The 16,341-nt window shown below is 37.4% G+C and overlaps 1 protein-coding gene across 5 annotated transcripts in view; it reads right to left on the bottom strand.

Moving 5' to 3' along the window:
- The window catches only part of LOC125074892 (spectrin beta chain, non-erythrocytic 5), a 75,586-nt gene that overhangs the window by 39,212 nt on the left and 20,033 nt on the right, over window positions 1–16,341 (bottom strand). For 4 of the 5 annotated variants that reach the window (XM_047686377.1, XM_047686374.1, XM_047686376.1 and 1 more), the window contains exons 2-3: window positions 7,207–7,343; window positions 4,951–5,123 (exon numbers count right to left, since the gene is read on the bottom strand). In XM_047686377.1, the coding sequence (XP_047542333.1) occupies window positions 4,951–5,123; window positions 7,207–7,273 (240 nt within the window). In that variant the 5' untranslated portion in view covers window positions 7,274–7,343. The remainder of the gene's footprint in view (window positions 1–4,950; window positions 5,124–7,206; window positions 7,344–16,341) is intronic. The other variant, XM_047686378.1, reaches the window with a different exon arrangement.

Raw genomic sequence — 16,341 nt, 5'->3', positions numbered from 1 at the left:
CACCAAACATAAATTATCGCCGAGTTCCGCTGTGACATAATATCTTAGTACCTGTTCGCTGACGGCCATTGACGGTGAACGGAATAATTAATATTTATTAAACTGTCAATGGGTTACGACTGTGGTGGCCACTGACCATTTGATTACCATTTGACACTCCTATATTATAATAATAAATAGTAAAAAAGCTTTTTAATAAAAGGGTTCATTTAAATGCTACTATAATTGAACGTAATTACAAAATTTCCTGTCGGAGCTGTTAAATGCCTAGCGGTTCCCCCATCTGGAGTCAACCGGATATAGAATCAGGCTCACCCAAAACTGCATCATGTATAGAAGCTGTTCCATCATTTAATAACGCCCAAAATTTTAAAGTATTTTAGGGCAAAATCAAAAAAAGCCTTGAGAGTCAAGATGGCCCAGTGGTTAGAAAGCGTGCATTTTAACCGATGATTGCGGGTAAACCCAGGCAGGCACCACAGAATTTTCATGTGCTTAATTTGTGTTTATAATTCATCTCGTGCTCGGCGGTGAAGAAGAACATCGTGAGGAAACCGGCATTTGTCTAATTTAAACGAAATTCTGCCACATGTGTCTTATAACCCTCATTGGAGGAGTGTGGTGGAATATGGTCCAAACTTTCACCTCCAAAAAGGAGAGGAGGCCCAGCAGTGGGAAATTTACAGGCTGTTGTGTGTTGTTTGTTGAGCAAAACCATCGCTAGACGTCCTGCTTGACTATGAATTATATATATTTTTTTTATGATAATGTTGGCCCATTTGGTAAGTGGTGACCATCGTCCATAGAAAGATGGCTGTAAGAAATATTAACCACTCCTTACATTGCCAATGCACCTCCAACCTAAATAAGATATTATATCTCTTGTGCCTGTAGTTACACTGGCTCACCCATCCTTCAAACCGGAAGACAACAATACTGAGTACTTCTGTTTGGCGGTAGAATATCTGATGAGTGGATGGTACCTACCCAGACGAGCATGCAGAAAGACCTACCACCAAGCTGCATTGGACCTAAACTAACATAATTGCGAGGTAAGTTTTTGAGTAAGTTGATCTTGCTCGACGCGTTAATGTCAACGGTTCAATGGTCGTTGTATTCCGATGTCTCTTTCGTCCGCAACAAAAAGTATCACTTCGTAAACAAAATAATTTGCAAGTCGCGATCGTATCACGCGTTTCAACGCTCTCCGGTACATTAATTTTTTTTTGTATTTGTTATTAGAAGTCCGTCATTTATGAAACGATTTCGGAAAACCTTTTTGTTTGGGAGCTTGTAGTACTGTTAAGTCTTTTTTTTAATTTTGAAGAAATAATGCTAGCTCGAAGGATGAAACGGATATTATTTTTTTCATATAGCTCCGTATTTTATTCCAAACTTATTAGTTGGGAATAAAATAGTGGGGCCGATGGGATTCCCATGTAGGAAAAGTCCCAGAAGTTTTTATGGGACTTTTCCTATATCCATTAAAAGTTTCACCCTCTTAGACGTCTTTAACTCGTTTCCATAAGCCTTAATACATCGGTATTAAATATTTGTAACGCCAGAAATATAATTTCCAAACAATCATTTATCCAGCATTTCACCCCATTAGGAGATACATTTTTAACAACCCTCTCTTATTGCTGACCGAATTCCTTAAGAAATTCCTGTACATCATTTCACATAAGACTCGTCGTTTAAGGCTGTTCGTTCTACAATATACAATACTTTTATTAAATTACTTATTTTTTTAAGTTTAAAATTCTAAGTTAAGTTAATTAACATTTAATTTAACATTGTAAAATGTCACAAGTGCCGGTAAGACTGTATTATTATGTAATTGTTTAAAGTAAATTTTGGTTATAGGTTTGACATATACTTGTTGACTTCCAGGCAGGATATATTACATACATATTTATAGATGTTGAAAAAGAGTAACTACTGAGTTTCTTGCCGGTTCTTCTCGGTAGAATCTACATTTCGAACCGGTGGTAGCTTCACTTAATATAGTGTTAAATGAGGATTCAAAAGTGCCTGTGAAAGCCTACTTGGATAAAGTATATTTTGATTTTGACTTGGATAGTCTCGCGTCAGGGCATCTGTAGCGCCGCTATCGTCGCACGGCCGTACGATGCAATTGATCAATGTAACGAGGTTGGTGAGAGGTCAGGCGTCGATGTGATACTTAGCTTATTAATAGAATCACATTGTACACTGGTGACCCGTCCGCTTCGCAGGCCTTTAAAGTGTGTCTGTGTGTGCAATTCTCACACTGTAAGTGAAACTTCATAAATTATTATTTTTAGTTTGTCTGTATGTCGTGACGTATTTTCGTTTAATCGAGTTTCAAATGGCAACGATTCTAAAGAAGTTTCACAAGACCCCTTCCCCCCCTTGTAAAAAGAATTTATAAAACTAATGGCTTTTAACGATTAGCAGACGGTTCCGCGTCGGTTAGCTACCTTATACCGATACTCAGCGACGTATTCGGGACGGGCAGCTAGTACATATATTGAAGATTTATGGCGCGGCGCCTTTGCCGATTTGATTGTGACGAGAGCCGCGGGTCGACGTATCGACATCGTCGTAGAGATGTTGCACTCCATTGACCCCGGGTTACGGTCACGTGCATTTTTTAAACCGATCACCCAGTGGTTGATCGCGTGTATTTTAACCGATGATTCCGGGTTCAAAGCCACTGCATTTCCATATGCATATTAGAGCTCATAATGTATGTCGTGTTCGGCGAAGCGAAAAAAACATCCTGATTGAGCAGGACGGAGCAGCCTGACGGAGCAGCGTGGCGGAATTAGATCCAAACCTTCTACTTAAAGAGAGAGGAGGCCTTAGCCCGACAGTGGTTCATTTATGTACTTTAAAGTCATTTCTGATATAGGATGAAATTTGGGATGATTATATGGAAATTATTTATTACTGAATGTTGGAATAGAATTCGGTGTTTAGGCTTGCTTGTAAGTCGAAGATAATTGTGAAACAATATTAAAAATACATCACCTGAGAGGATGAAAATGCGGATGAAAGTTTACAATTTGTATTTTTGATATAGACACATGACGCTTCTGGTTGTGTCACTGTTCTCAGTACAAGAAATGACATCATAATAGCGTCACCGCGGAACAATCTTGGTATTGTATTCAATAAAATAATATTTTTCCTGTATATTATTAACCACGACAGACGTTGTTTGCACGAATAGTAAACACAGCTATTAATAAATACTATTCGGTGGAATAACTAGTATATCTGTTTGGCTGCTAATTTACTTTTTAAAAAAAAGTAATTTCTCGTAGTAGTTCAAACTCGCTTCATACCAAATTTGATGAAATTTGGTTCAGTGCCGCAAAGGGCAACAGACAGACAGAGTTATTTTTGCATTTATTATATTAGTATAGACAAATCTTAAACATATAAAAACTTTTTTTATATATGTACTACTGTTGTGGTTTTTAATGAATCAAAATATAGTTTGATCAAGTTAGTTATTACGAGCTTCGAAAACAAACAACTCAGACCTGAGAGGACTGGCAAAAGTTACTCTTAAGCTTTCCGATTTTTATGTATTATTTTCTGTTCGTATATGTCTAATACGGAAACGTGTGAGTGAACGAATCCACCCGATGACGTACACATGCGTAAAATATTCACTACGTGACAAAATTCGGGTAAAATCGAAAGTTGAAAAAGTTTAACGGTTTCATTTGTGCTTTCAAAATAGGGGAATATATTATTACCACATGTCTACTTAAAATTTGTACAACGACCAGGAATTCGATCTCCACACCCCAAGATTAACACCCACACTACCTAACCGAGATTTCCCAGTGGTTAGAACGCGTGCATCTTAACCGATGATTTCGGGTTCAAACCCAGGCAGGCACCACTGAATTTTCATGTGCTTAATTTGTGTTTATAATTCATCTCGTGCTCGGCGGTGAAGGAAAACATCGTGAGGAAACCTGCATGTGTCTAAATTCAACGAAATTCTGCCAAGTGTATTCCACCAACCCGCATTGGAGCAGCGTGGTGGAATGTGCTCCAAACCCTCTCCTCAATTGGAGAGGAGGCCTTAGCCCAGCAGTGGGAAATTTACAGGCTGTTTATGTAAAAATGTAGTATATCTGGCCCTAAATTAATGTAGACACATGTCCCCCCCCAATCGCGCGCTTATTCACAATATCAACATCCTGCAGTGACACAACGAATAATTCTAATTACGCATACACGAATAATCATTGAGATGACACATGCGATAGGGACCGTTTCGACACGAGAGCCGCACCGACGAACGGCAGCGCACGACGGCGCCCGATGACGTGATGGCCCAGTGATGACGGCACATGAATCTTAACCGATGATCCTGAGTTCGAATCGGAGGCAAGAAATGAATTCATGTGCTCAGTTCGTATTTACAATTAATCTTGTCATTAAATGCCGGACATTTAATCACGGCTGATGTTGTCTGATGATCAGCTAACTACGCAATAAATAGTCTACAAGTGTGTGCGCACACTGGTGAACTGTCTATTACGTCACCCTCGCAATCCAATTCCATACTCCGAGCTGTTACTGAGAATTTTTCAATAGATAAACCCTATTACTCTTTGCTGATCCGCCTTGGGCTTTGAACCCAGAGCTTTGGGATCTGTAGACTCATATCAAGCCTGCTATTACTTTTAGTAATAAATATAAATAAAATACCGGTTAATACATTTAAGAACTCGAATAAAATAATTATTTATTAAGCTGACCTGGGTTTCGAACCAAGGACCTCTGGATCTGCGCTTTTATTAGCTAACGAGTGTTACAAAAGGTTGATCTAAGGACGAAAGCCTTAAAAATCTTTATGGAATCGTTTATGTTTACAGATATTTAAGGAGGAGATAGATCATCGAGGCTCATTTTAAAGGAGAAAAAGTCAGTTCAACATACCTTTTGCAAGAAGGAATTGATCCATTTCGTGAAGGTCTTCTTCTGTATGTGCAACCTCTCCTCCTGGAGCGCCTTGATGCGGCCCTGCTCGAACTTGAGGGCGTCCTCGCGTTGCGTCATGTTGGTACGCTGCTGTACTGCCGTCGCGTACCCGCCGGGCTCATACTGTGACCCTGAACACATAACAAGGAGTTAAGAACGCGCCTTAATGTCGGTGGTACTTGTGGTATACTTGAAGTTGAAGTTGCAAGACAACGGTTCGGCTAAGAAGTCCTTTGAAGTTTTGTTTAAATACGACTATTAAACTAGCATTTCCCATCTAAGCTTAGCGAAGCTAGATCAGTTAGTAGGTCAAGATTGAACGAACGAAGTACACGTCTTGATAACCATTCGAGAATTAATAGGGATGTCTGTGACGATGGACCTTTACGATCGGAATCGGAGATACAATTATTACGAATCGATCTCCTAATGGGAAATGTTTGTATTATTATTTAAACATTACAACAATATATAACAACGTATTTTATAATACGAATACGATATATACTATAACACTAACGAAGTTTGGAACAGATCTATTGAAACACGAAGGTACAACACTCTACGTTAAATTTATCGTATAAATCGTGTGTACCTATTCTCAATTATTTTATTATTATTGAATGACATTTTTATTAATAGGCTTGTTTCCACTAATAATAAATCGGATGGCTTTGAGTTTCTAATGATTAACCATGATAATTAGTAAATAAAAAAACAACTTTTCTACAAAAATAATAAAAGATTAATTATATTTTTGGAAAATAAAATCGACAAAATGAGGCATTTAATCACGTGACATTAAACACCAATCAGAGTCGCGTGACGTCACACCTCGCGAAACAAGCGCGGAACGCTACGTTGTTGCTATCAATTATCATTATGGCAGATAAACTGGGGGTACTACTTGGTTCTGGATCTTTCAAACACTCTGCGATTATTGACAAACTTTGTTTTTTCAACATATATCTTCTTGGCATTCGAACTTCGTTGGTATACAACCTGGTTTCATGCGCACTTGTGTCTTTACCCATAATATGATACTCTGTTTAATTAGTCATATCATTTGGCAACTAAAAAAATAAGAAGAGTTTGAATTATTACATTTTATAAAACGAAAATAATATTTTAACTCAAACAAATCATAAAATCCTATTCTAGTCCTAACATTTTATAGGTTATGTGTAATATATTATATTTGCTAAATTCATTTCTTTTACTATACATTTATAAATAGATATATCAAGTTGTATTTAATACTTACATCGAAATTATCTTCACAGAAATAAATTGTGGAATTAGTAGTTGACAAAATAAGAGCATCTTGCCTCCATGCCATTTTTAACCACTTAATTCGTATTTATTTATTGTTTGGTACGTATATGAATAATTTGTCTGGCGTTTTTATCGTTGTACTTTCACATTGGGGCACCATACAGTATTTATAATACGAGGAATTCATTATTTATTAAAAAACACAATTGACTGTCATACACAAACACGGCTGTTTCGCGAGGTGTGACGTCATTCAAGACGCCATGACAGTCTTGGCCTTTTTCGCGGTCAATTTCAAGTTCATTTCTAAAAACTCAAAATACTAACATAAAAAACCTATTTTTCTTAAAATAGTATATTTTTGGGGTGAAATAGATGCTAAGCTATAGTTTTAAACTAATTTCCAAATTTTGTCAACTAGCCTATTGTAATTTGATTTAATTAATTGTGTTTAATTCAATATCATTAATGCATGTTTAATATTTGCACACCGATAAATCGGTAGAATATGAGAATCATTATAAATGACCATCTATTTTATGTACCATATATACATATATATATAATGTCGTCTCACGCACACTGAGACATCTCGACCACGAGCTGCACTCACTCATACGCTTCTATTATTTAACGTGGAGGGGCGCGTATTCCTGAGTGAATAGTTTTTAATTATATCGGTTGGAGCAAATCGGCCACCTGATGGTAAGTGGTCCATCGCCCACAGACAACGGCGCTGTAAGAAATATTAACCATTCCATACATCGCCAGTGCGCCACCAACCTAACTAAGATGTTATGTCCCTTGTGCCTGTACTTACACTGGCTTACTCACCCTTCATACTGGAACACAACAATACTGAGTACAATATCTGATGAGTGGCTGGGACCTACCCAGACGGACTTGCTCAAAGCCCTACCACCAAGGGCTAGTTCTTACCATATCTCCTCGCCGGCTGGTACTCCTGGTAGGAGTGGATACTGACGTTACTCAACTGTCTCTGCATCGCGTCATTAGCGCTTCACACTTAACACTTTCCACTTTTAATATTAACAAGCTCAACTATCGGAACGTGACTAAAACAAAACACATACGTTTGAAACTATGAAGTTTAATCAATAATATTATGTAAAATACAATTGGTTGTTTCGTTTACAAACAATTTATTTCAATGCTGTGTTTGTGCATTTATGACGTCACAATGGTAACGCGCTTACGAAACAACACGGATCAGCCGTCTGCGACAGACACGCTGTGACGTCACGTGCGCTTGGTATTCGTTGTAAAACAAAGTCCTCGCATGTTTGTGAGTCTGTCTGTCAGAATGCTATGAGCGCAATTTCATACGGTCCAATTATACGGTTCTCTGCTGTATTTCAATTTTGACACGAAGCAAGAGATGAAAATAAACATCAAAATCTGTGTAGTTACTCGAACTCGAATCAGTGCACCGCGGTTATGACTCGCATCATCATCACGGCTTTTCAGTAACAAGAAACTCGAATCTAACCGCAGGAAACGAGCGTGAAATTTCAGAACGTTATATGTGTCGTTGACCATAATAATTGTCAAATTTATACGATATGTATCAAAATGGCGGATCTCTGTAACCCGATTGTCAACATTTCACTAGTGAGATACGAAGTGACTTCTTACAGCTGCTGCTGTACCCTCTTAGCTTATAATTTTTAAGTAAAACTCGCTTTATATTCTCATATGAATTTGATTAATTAAATCGCACCATTAAATTTTTACTTCATGTTTCGTTTTAGTACAGAGAAAACTGATTTAAACATTTAACCTTATAAAAGTTCAGTAATAAAATAAAACTTTAGACGCCAAAATGTATTAAAGTGAAATATAAAAAAGAAACGGGCAGCTGTGAGCCCGTGGATGCTGTAAACATAAAAAAAAATCGAATAGAAGTATGGAATCAGACTTAAAATCTTTAATAATTATACATTATACTAGCTACCCCTCCAAGCTTCGAACTAACTGCTAAGGTATTTTCCGGTTCTTCTCGGTAGAGTCTGCGTTACGAAGCTTTACTTAATATGATTTGTTAAACGGTTATTCAAAAGTGCTTGTAAAAGCCTACTTGAATAAAGTATATTTTGATTTTTTTATTGGTTTACAACGATGCCAGTGAAGCTCTCTCGTAGTTCACGGTTTATGATTGAATTGACAAAAACTTGTATCATCCGTAAAGGCCTTATTACTTGGCACGTGTCTGGCGTATTTTACCGTAAACTTTATAACAGGCGAAGTGATATCGTTGCGCTCAGTCTCCCGACACCCGCATCACACATACGAGATGAAATAATCCGGTTTTCCATCAAAGTCTGACTTCCATTTGAGTCTGACCCTCCAAAATATATTATAACCATACTAACTCAAAATTAGTTACATTAGTTTAGGGTAATTTCGTTTTTGGGGCAGTGATCACCAGCATCGTTATCTATACATATAATCAAATTGGAGTGTCTGTTTGTAATATTAAAATAACCGATTTTTACTGAATGCTTATGCACGGTAAATATACCAAAATAACATTTTTTACAATTTTTGTCTGTCTGTCTGTTTATTCCGGATAATCTCTGGAAGAGCTTTACCGATTTTGACGGGAATTTCACTGGCAGATAGCCGATGTCCTAAGGAGTAACTTAGGCTACAACAATAACTTTCTTTATTAAATTCAAACGCGCACGAAGTCGCGAGCACAGCTAGTATTATACGATCACCGGCGATAAGCTGGACCGGATGGATTTAATTTACTGCCATTACAGATGTTGCAGTGCGTCGGTCACGGAACCCACATCCGAGTTCCGTCCGTCTCGCACGCGCACGAGTCGGCGCGTGGCTCTAATTACCCGAGTACCCCCAACGAGCGCGCTCGCTTTTGTATACGTCTGTCTGTTGAACTCTAGCACCGTTACGGCATTATGGAACGTATTCATTAAATATTAGCTCCTGAAGCGCTGAACGCGCTGAAGCGCCACACAGCGCTTTAGTCGCGATAGATTAAATATGGGGACTGTTTATTATCCTTTGTCTATATTAGTGCTCTGTATAAAGAACCAAACTGCAGCTAAATTAGAACATTTTTATTTCGATGGCTCTTGCACGCAATCCTCATGTTACAGAATTCAATCTGTTCGCGCCTACTATATAATTAAACGTTTTCTACAACATTTATAAAAAATAATGTGTCAAAGCGAGTGCGCTGTTTTTTTTCTTTTGTTTTTTTTTTGTTCAATTACTTATGCCAACGAGACAAATTGTAGCTAGACTGCAAGAACATCAATATTATATTAGTTTTTGAAGTATTTTTTTGTTTTAATCGAGTTCGTTATCGGACCCCAGTGTCTAAGTAATAGACACAATCAAACCAAAATATTCTTTGTTCTAGTAGGTTCAGGCGAACCAGGTTAAAACACTTTTGAATCGTTATGTTATGGTATTGAATTAAATGTAGAGCGACCGATTCGAAAGGTAGATTCTACCGAGAACCGGTAAGAAACTCTGTAGTTACTCCTTTTAATTTCCACCACTATATCCTGCCTAGAAGTCAACAAATACTAAATCCAAGCTTTTTTATTTCTTTAATATAATCTTGTATTGAGGAATACCCCTTATTTATCAATGTTTTAGAACAAAAACCGTACGTAAAGCATAGTATAGCAGAGCTATGAGAAAATCACGTGATAAGTTAATCAAATTTTTGCTTACATTGTTTGCTTATCTTATTCCTTCTGTCATTGCAAATAATAATATCTTTAAAATAAACTAGCTTGTGCGCGATAGACTGACATGGTTAGATTCGAAGAGGTTGATTCTAAATAAGGTTAATAGTTCTAATCGTGGCGTAAATTCAGAATTGATGGTAGCTACCGATCTGCAAGAACTTCAATGATTGCTGTTTTCCTCAAATGTAACACGAAAGCAATAATAACGACAAATAGAGAACACTAACGGTGTCCGTGTATCACCGTAATTTACACACGCACACACACATACACGTGTATTGATACACACTGACGCTACCTTTCTGTGTTGAAATTTCATAACGAACTTGAGATCTTAGAACATTTCCTCGGCTGTTTGTCTAGCGACTATATTGAACTGGCTCTGTAAATTACCCATCAGACGGACAGGTACACGGTAGAACTTTGTGCACGCCCGTCTGGGTAGATACCGCTCACTAACAACAATACCAAGAATTGTTGTGTTCCGGTTTGAAGGGCATGTGAGCCAGTGTAACTACAGGCACGAGGGGAACCTAAGTTCTCATGGTCGGTGACGTATTGGCGATGGATACAGATGACCACTTATCCTCAGGTCGCCCATGACCCCTAACTTTCTATTTATTAAAAAAGGACACCCGATACGTAATTCGACGACTCGTGCATTGACTACGCAACCCTAATATTTATAATTAGCTTCAACAGTAAAGGTAAACAAACCCGACGCTGAACCACATGCCGTGACCGATATATTTACGTTACAGATCACTCACGAAGGCGCGCCCCTCCACGTCAAATAATAATTAACGTACATTTATATTATCTAACCTAACTAGCTGAACCTGCGGCTTTACCTGTGCGAAATTTATTTCCATATCTTCTTTTTAGTCTTAATATTTTACCCCTAAAAAAAGGAAGCCTAATTCTCTCTCTGGGACTCAAACTCCATACCAAATGTCAATTAAATCGGCTCAGCGGTTTAAGCGTGAAAAGGTAACAGACAGATTAGTACTATTAGTATAGATTCTATGTTTTTCTTGTGTCTACGCACTGGTTATTTCTTTATGATATTAAATATACGTAAACGTTTTCCGAACCTGTGGTAGTGTTTAATTTGACAATCAATAAATAATTGTAGTGCTGCTTGATTTTCCACGCAACTAGTGAGCACAGCAGCACTCACTCATACCCAATAAAACATATATATATAATTTAACATGGAGGGGGAGTTTCATGACAGAAAATATCTACCAGTTTTTGTTACCAACCAAGTTTTTGTCTTTTACGCGGTACGCTTATAATACACGCAAGATACACAGACACCAGCCGTGATGACCATCGACTGAAAGACGTGACAAATGATGACGAGATGACGGGAGAACCGGATAACCACTTAACTTCTCTCTATTCTTCTAACTTCTCTCAGTGTCGGACAAGCTCCAAACACCAAGAAGACTTGCCCAGCGTGGACGTTTACGTATTACTTTTTGACTCTTCCTAAAGTATATTTTTACTTTATACAATGACATACGTCATAGACCGAGACGTTCGACTGCCCCACATGCGTCTGCACGTGACAATGTTACAGTTCTCAGCACTCTCTCTGACGTTACATTCGCTTTCCCGGCGCCGTGTATATTCCACAATAAAAGTCTTTCTTAAGCCATCGTTTAATGAAAATAATTAATTACTTTATAATCTATTTTCAAACTCGATTGCTCAACAATTGTAGCGCAGCAGGTTAAAGCCGTACGAGGCATTATTATACTCAAAATTGTGAATTTCGGCGAAGAAATTTACTTGGAGGCATTGAGGTAGGACTTTGTGCAAACTCGTCTGAACGTTACGAGATTTCTACCGCCAAACAATAATAGTGTTGTTGCGTTTCGAAAGCAAATAATTCCAATGACATCTTCTCGACCGATTTTGGCCACAACTAAGACTGGAGGACTACCTCGCTAAGTCTCACCTAAATAAAACGATTACAAACATAAAATAGAATAACATGTACCTCGAAGTGTTAGTTAAAGAGGTCGGTCAAGGTGCGTTCTCTTATCACTGATAACAACTGATAACACTTCTGTACACAGTAATGCACCTTATGTATTTAGTATAAGGATTATTATTGCGTGTCAACTAGATAATTAAATATGATTGCGAAATTGTCGTGCGAAGTGAATTCAATTTGATACCGAGTGTAAGAAAACTCCTGTCTATATTTTAAATTAGTTTAACTATATATTAAAAAGCCATAGAGACATTTAATTTTCCTTTGTGATCGATTAGAAAACATACGCCATTTTTATTTGTCGCTAATCTTCATATAATAATCATTACTTTTTTTTTTCGAATGGATAGTTGCTGTTCGCCAGTGTGGCCTCTACAGCGTCACCGGGCGGGTGGGCGAGTCGTGGACTCTGCCGGATGTTAAGATTCCACTGAAGGGTTTTGAGTATGCGAGTCCTAAGGGCGCCTCCTGCGAGACCGGACCTCGGTTTAGGAGGCAGTCGACGTCTGGACGTTGTGTGCTCAGAGACCCGTCATACGTAATATAATAGCAAACGAGAAACCTCGACCCCACCGGCGGGGTCGGCGAGGGTTTAAAGTGTGTCCTTTCGAATCAGCGTTCGCCGATGTGATAACATCGACGTGGCGCCTAAAACCTCCCTAGGACGTCTATGTATCGAACTAGAGTGCCATTGAGGGCTAAACTTAGTATTAAGTATTACGAGATTTGAGTGATTCGACGCTTTATTGAAATATCTAATAGATATTTCTTTCAAACATTACTGACATTACCATCGTGGAGAAGAGTACCTACTGTAAGTAGGTGTACTACGTTTGACTGTGTCTGTTTGGACGTTGTTTTCTCTAAGACGTAGTTGAGATTATACACTTTGGCGTTTGCGGTTGAGAGGCACTTAATTAGTATGTCGTAAACGCATAAATAGATAAATTTTAATCTACAAGATTCTAGACCTAATTTTCTTTAAATGGCTGATAATGTGTTTAGTATGGTAAGGTCGTTTCACACGATGTTTAAATAGTATCGGTAATAACAGTAAATAAAATATAAAGCTTCTATAATTAACTTTAATTACTAGGTAAAATGAGCCGAGATCGCCCAGTGGTTAGAACGCGTGCATCTTAACCGATGATTTCGGGTTCAAACCTAGGCAGGCACCGCTGAATTTTCATGTGCTTAATTTGTGTTGAAGGAAAACATCGTGAGGAAACCTGCATGTGTCTAATTTCAACGAAATTCTTAAAGTTTCATGTATGTTCGTTAAGTAGATTTTTCGGTAAGGCATCACAAAAAATACGTCTTTTCAATTATTAGTTTAGGTAATCAACAAAATTTGACCAACGTGAATGTGTGCCAAAGGTAAAAGGACCTTCCTGCAGTGGCGTGTTGAGAAAGCGAATCAATTTTCCGTTAAGACATAATGTCTCAGCAGCCAGGAGTCTGGGAGCTGGTGGTTACACTCTCGGATGAAAAGGACGTAAAACCTTCAATCAAAGTAAAGTTGATAAATACATCATCACATTGACATTAAGCCAGGCCTGCACGTAAGAGTTAGTCGTAAGACTAACTCAATCTGATGAAAGATTTATATCAAAGATTATTTGTATTGGCAGTAGTCCAGTGTGAAACCCCTTAAGAATGGTACGGAAACCGGTTCAGACCGGATTCCAGCAGCAGTTATCCTTACGAAAATGTTGAATAATAGCTAATTTTGGTGCATCGAATCGATGACAATTATTTGTTGTATGTAGGTATATATTTTTTGTTGGAAAATTACTTTAAATTGATTTGGGATTCTTAAATTTCTTAGAACATTCTACGGTTTGGCTCCCGGGACGTCTCGTGTCCCGCGGTCTGGGATTTCTTCCAGATTTAATGGTCTGGTCTCCCGAGACTTCACATCGAGACTCAAGACTTAATCAAAATTATATCAAAATCAAATTTTCTCGTGCGCAAATAAAACTGCGAACATTGTTTTGGGCCATAGACCATAGTATATATTAAATACATGAATACCAGTCGATACTTGATATGTTCCAATTATTTATACAAAACTAAAGTTCGATATTTAGCCATGTTGCTTCAATATACCACGACAAATTTGAGGTTAAAAGGTTTCGAATAACGGACAATTGATTCATTCATACAAGATTGACCTTTGAACGCGAGTAGCATCAATAAAAACTCAGCACTGTGATTTAAATATGTTGATTATATCATCGTGGGCCTTGGGTTCGAACTTTGCATACATTTAACTTGCCTCTTAATTAAATTACCGGTTTATAAAAATAAAAATAATCTTTTATATCTGTGCCTTTTGAGTTACCGTGTGTAAGGCCACCGCTATCGATCTAAACAAGTCACGTAATATCGATACTAGGTAACTTGTAACCACGTGTCGGAAGTCAAAAAAAAAAACAACGCAATCACCCGCGTCCGCCGCGTCTTAACAATACCGCGGTCTGTGTCCAACCTGTCTCAAGGTCGCGCGGATTTGAATTCAAATTTCGAACGCGTTCGATAACCGCCTTCCCGGCGGAGAAACATGGCGGATTATTCACGCACCAATAACAATTCGTTAACTACTCTCTGTCAAGGTCATTTTGTAATGTCAAACAGACGCTTCTTAGAATAATATCAATCTATTATGTTCATATTAAACAGTTTCCATATCAACGTATATATTTCACGCTAATACATAAGCTGTAAAGCACAGAATACCTTTTTTTTTAAATATAAGGTTACAAATGTTACTATATAAAACTTTGTCAAAAAATTTCAAATATGGCAAATGAAATCTATTAAATTAAATATATTCCTAAATCTATCTATTTAATATCAACTATGTTTTAGACATCAATCTCCCCTAGGATTAATTCTCATCAATCTCCCCTAGGAAAATATTAGATTACTTTTTTTAAACAGAACATAATACTATACAGAATTTAATAAGACATTAATGTTTGAACAAATAATTAAAAAAAAACAACGAAAGTTAATAAGTAGTTGAACTAATGATAACTTGTTAAAATACAAGTCGCGCAATTGTTATTGGGTAAAGCGACATCTTCCGGACAATTGTGACAAATACTGAGCCATTTAAAAGGGTTGCGCATGTACACAATATTAAAGCTATTCGATAACATAGCGACAGTCTTACAGAAACAGTGAAAACGATACAATTAATGAATCTAACTATACGCAATAAAGAAACTAAATATCCCCAAAAATTTACCTTTACAATAAACTAAAAAGATGCGAGTACTAAGCTAAACGAGAATTGACGTGTAAACAAGTCTTCCGATGACGTCATCTGACGTTCGAAGTCCTACACCTTTCTCGGCAGACGCTCGAAGTCTCAGCTAATACAGAGTATCGAGTACAGAGCGCATAAAAATATATCTTAAAATACAAAGTCGCTATATCAGATTAAATACCAAAAACCTCCTCAAACGCAGCCTTAGCCCAGCAGTCACGCGACAGGACATCTTTAAATTCAGGATAAACAGGCTGTAATTGAAACCACCTGATGGTAAGAGGTCACTAATGCCCATAGAAATTGCCACTTTCAGGAATATCGACCATTTCTTTGTTTTTTAGTCGACAACATATATATTTCGATATTATATCCTCAAAATTAATGACAATACATACATCGGCATGTTTGACGTTTAAACTTAATAGGTGTATTCAGAAAATGTGTTCCAAATAATAATTTCGGACTGGAACACGGTAGACTCGATGGAAACATATCCACAACAAAGATCAACGTTTATGAAAAAGTTATGTTATATGTAAAGTAATAAAACATTTGTTTCTTTAATCTAGCCGTTTATAATAATGTACTTGATTATTACTTGCATTTGTAAACTTCGCCTAAATTAAGGAGGCTTTAGAAATCAACAACGACCGCACAGCTGCGCGGCGCGCGGGTCAGTGACGCAACGCGTTTGTTTATCTTTAAAACGACATTCGCAGGTGTCAGGTTACAGTTTCGTCGACAAATCAACAGTTTCCATTAATTCTGAATAAATAAAAATATAAATTTAAGCAACACTCAAACCACTGACTTGTAATTCTGTTGATATTTGTGTTGGGTTTGATAAGTTTTGTTCATGATGTTTATCGAACACGCTCATATTGTTACCTATCGATATCAATAAAAAGATCACTTTTTTTATTCAACGCGTATCTCGCAAAAACCTCTGAATATTCTCATGGTAACGAGAGGTTTTTGGCTAATAATTATCATCAATACTAATAGATCAAATTTGTTTGTTTGTATGTATCGGGTCGAAGTAATGA

Source organism: Vanessa atalanta, chromosome 28 (assembly GCF_905147765.1).
Source record: "Vanessa atalanta chromosome 28, ilVanAtal1.2, whole genome shotgun sequence".
Classification (NCBI taxonomy): domain Eukaryota; kingdom Metazoa; phylum Arthropoda; class Insecta; order Lepidoptera; family Nymphalidae; genus Vanessa; species Vanessa atalanta.
This window is presented reverse-complemented; position numbering and strand designations above follow the sequence as displayed.